At 42.3% G+C, this 3,784-nt stretch overlaps 1 protein-coding gene across 2 annotated transcripts in view; it reads right to left on the reverse strand.

Moving 5' to 3' along the window:
* The window catches only part of ELMO1 (engulfment and cell motility 1), a 694,298-nt gene that overhangs the window by 552,096 nt on the left and 138,418 nt on the right, over positions 1-3,784 (reverse strand). For both annotated transcript variants that reach the window (XM_045286360.1, XM_004708022.2), the window contains exon 2: positions 3,462-3,612. In XM_045286360.1, the coding sequence (XP_045142295.1) occupies positions 3,462-3,539 (78 nt within the window). In that variant the 5' untranslated portion in view covers positions 3,540-3,612. The remainder of the gene's footprint in view (positions 1-3,461; positions 3,613-3,784) is intronic.

The following is a 3,784-nucleotide window of genomic DNA, read 5'->3' on the forward strand; positions in this document are numbered from 1 at the left end:
GGTTCTACCCTGTTCGATAGGTCACCCTGAGTCAAATCTGACTCCTTGGCAGTGAGGTTATTGCTTTTGTTTCTTTTGGAGTTGGTGTTTTCAATGTGATGGCTGGGATGGCTTCTCTTTAGTGAGGCATGTGACGTGGGCTGCCCTTGATGGAGTCTTGGACCTGACACAGCCCCCAGGCCAGACATTTCTCACTCCTGCTCTGGATAAAGATAACACAATGTGATGCATAGATACTGAGAAAAGAGGCCTAACCCAACTTCTGTAAATACCTTTCAGTATAATCACAGCTATCTAGATCCAAAGGAAGCAGAACTTTCTAATACAGAGGTGACCCAGGTGCAATGGGAGAGACATGGACTACACAATACTTACTGAACAAGGTAGGTGATTACGAGAAAACCCAAGTAATAATCAATATTCTACTCCTTATAGCTCAACAAGAGTACATTTCTTATTCTCTTGCCATCTTACTACTAGGTCAAGAAACAGCACCTGACCCTGGCACTGATGTGAGTCTCAGCACAGCCCTATGAGCTTCAGAACAAGTATCTGGGTTTCTAAATCTTTCTGCAGGTCTCCATGTGAGAGTCCCGGGAGAACGACAAGTGAGTCACGTGTTCAGTCTTTGGAGTAAGAGAGGCCTGGCTTTGTGTCCTTGTTCTGTCGCTGACGTGCAAAGCACTTAGCTTCTTTGAACTTTAATATTCTCACCTATAAAATCATAATATAAACCAATTATGAGACAAAGTAACATCTTGCACCTCCTGATAGGATGAACCAACAATGATACAACCTCATCTCTCTGGCATTTCTGCCAAAACACAAGGCCTAGAATTCCAGTCACAAGGAAACATCAGACAAAGAGATGCCTTGTAGTCCTCAACAAAATGTCAAGGTTGCAGATAAAAAGAGACTAGAGAGGCATGGCAATGAATGCATGAATGTTCCTGGAGACATAGCTGCAAGGGACCTTACTGAGAATTCTGGTGAAATTTGAAGATGGACTATGAATTTTGAATTAGGAAACAGTGTTGAAGCAATGTTAACTTTCCTAACTTTTAGAACTGCACTGTGTTTATATAAGAGGCTTGTTTCATTCTTAGAGAATACACACTGAGTATTTAGGGATAAAGAACAGTAATGCCTCCAAGTCTCCCCACTGGTTTAGGGAAATTACAGTATATGCTATGAACCAACCCAACCAAATCCAACACCATTGAGTCAATTTCCATGCACAACAAACTCAACGTATGGTGTTCGAACTGCCTTAAAAGGTTGTCAAGACTGTAAATCTTTCTGGAGCCTGATGACCACATCTTCCTCTCAGAAGGCAACTGGTGGGTTTGAACTACTGATATTTTGGTTATCAGTGAGTGCTTTAACTACTTCGTGACAGGGCTCCTATACTAGGGGGCTTCCAAAAGTTCATGGAAATGGAAAAATAGAATGAAAAGATAATGGAATTTTCCATAAGCTCTTTGAACTCTCATGGTACATTATACCTATTAAAATAAAAAGCATGCCATGCAGTTGACTTCAACTACTAGTTACCGGGTAGGGCTTCTGAAATTGTAAATCTTTATAGAGCAGACACTATAAGGCATCACATCAGCCCAGGCTCACCACAGGCAGGAGAGGACGAAATCCTACCTTGCTGCAGCCACTGTTCCTTTGGGTGGAGCTAACCCTAGGCCTACCTATATTTTGTCCACACCACAGTCCTAATTCCATTTAGTATAGACCAAGTAGTCCAGACTTTATCATTATTATTATTATTTTTAGGCAAATTCAACTAGCATTTTTTCCCTCAAACAACATAAAAGAAATGATGTTTTCATCCAGACACAAATGGGCATCTCTAGTTCTGTGGGTTGCTTCTGGGATTATACAACTCTACCTCAGATATTCAAATTAAAAATGACAGGGAATTGCGATACCTTTTACAATACCCAAACCCCAACCCATTGAGTTGATTCTGACTCATAATGACCCTGTAGGGTGGAGGTAAACGTCTCCTTCGGGTTCCTGAGACTGGAAATCTCCCCAGGAGCTGGCAGCCTCATCTGCCTGCGGGCTGGTGAACTGGAGCCACTGACCTGTGCCTACCAGCCCAACACCTGAACCATGTGCCACCAGGCTCTTCCGTCTGTGACAGAACCCTAAAAATGTATCCTTTCGTACAATCAAGCTCAAGCTCAACTAATTGTAATTTGACCTATATCATCTATCTTAATGATTCCTCCTAGATTCATGAATCCTATGTAACACGTAACAATAATCTTCAACTAAATACTAAAACCCTCACGAGGAAAAAGAAAAGAAATTTGAAGTCACAATCACAAAGTATTATCTAGAACAGAAAGGGGAAAAAAAGAAAAGAAATACTATGCTACCCTATCTTGAAAACATAGTAAGTCATTTACATTCCTATATTCTATGCTTTGTGAAACTTGCAGGTGTATGTTAGGGCTCAATCCTTTTCCCCTTAAATCATTTGCTCTAGAATAACTATAGTGGCAGAAGGACAAAAATAACCATAAGGCATTACCCTGGTATCAAATAATAACCAACAGCCAGAGAGTGAGACTCTCCAGATTCAAGGATGTCTTTATAGGTACAAACATCAAAGAAAATATGTTTCTGATCATTTTATAAAATTCCATAAATATTTGTACTAGCTGCTGTTAATTCTGACTCTTGGTGACCCTGTAAGTATCAGAGTTGACCTGGACTAATGAGGATTTTTAATGGCTGATTTTCAAAAGTAGGTCACCAGGCCTTTCTTCCAAGATGCCTCTAAATGAACTTGAAACCTCCCTCCTTTCGGTTAGCAGTCAAGCACGTTAACCATCTGTACTGCTCACGACAAAACAAACACATTGATTTGTTTGTGTGTTGATGTATAAACATATACACCCTCAGTCATCACCCATCAAATAATATGCTAGATACATTGTGGATTCTACATTCATAAAATTACAATGGCTGGGATCCAAGGCTGAGCCCTGCCATAATAATCACATTAAATCATTCTGAATATGGTACCAAAGTACCACCAAAGTACATTCTTGGCCCGTTTTGCAAAAAGGGAGGGGAAAAAATAATGGAGAGAATAATTTTTGCACTGCTGTCATTGACACAGCTGGCACACAGTCATGGGCACAAAGGCAGGCCCTGGTGAGCCTCCTCTATGTGGGTGGCCCCAAGCCCAGTACACTTGTCCCTCCAGCCCCCATCACAGCTACAGACACAAGCTCCACATTGACAGAGTCCAAGTAGATGCTAGATCGTAAAAACTCCACCCACGCCCACTGCACTTAATGTGGAAATCAAAAAACCCTGAAACTCCCTTTTCACAGGGTTTTCAACACGGCCAGAGAGAGAAGGGAGTCTAGGAAGATTCTAGTAAAGAAAGGAACGGAAAATACACCCCCTCGACTGCTCTCATTACTACTAACCTGGTCGATTTCCATCAGTTTGGGGTAGGCGCCTGGCCATTCTATGGCCACCTTGACGATGTCTGCGGGAGGCGGCATTGTGAACCCCGAATAAGTCCAAAGCCAGTGGAACTGGGTGTCTGAGGGCGCAGACAAGTGCACGTGTCCGTACCTAGTGAGAAATGACAAAAAGAGAAAGAAAAGGCGCTCAATGCAGAGGCTGGACAAATTCTGCTTCATCATTTCCTGTTTTCACTGGTGGTTACATATGAGAGCAGTCCCAGTGTGCACACTGGGGTTGAAGACGCTAGGGCACCCACTGCACATCTAGCAAGCTTGCTCCC

Source organism: Echinops telfairi, unplaced genomic scaffold (genome assembly GCF_000313985.2).
Source record: "Echinops telfairi isolate 266 unplaced genomic scaffold, ASM31398v2 ScPeMD7_7;HRSCAF=31, whole genome shotgun sequence".
NCBI classification, from domain to species: Eukaryota; Metazoa; Chordata; class Mammalia; order Afrosoricida; family Tenrecidae; genus Echinops; species Echinops telfairi.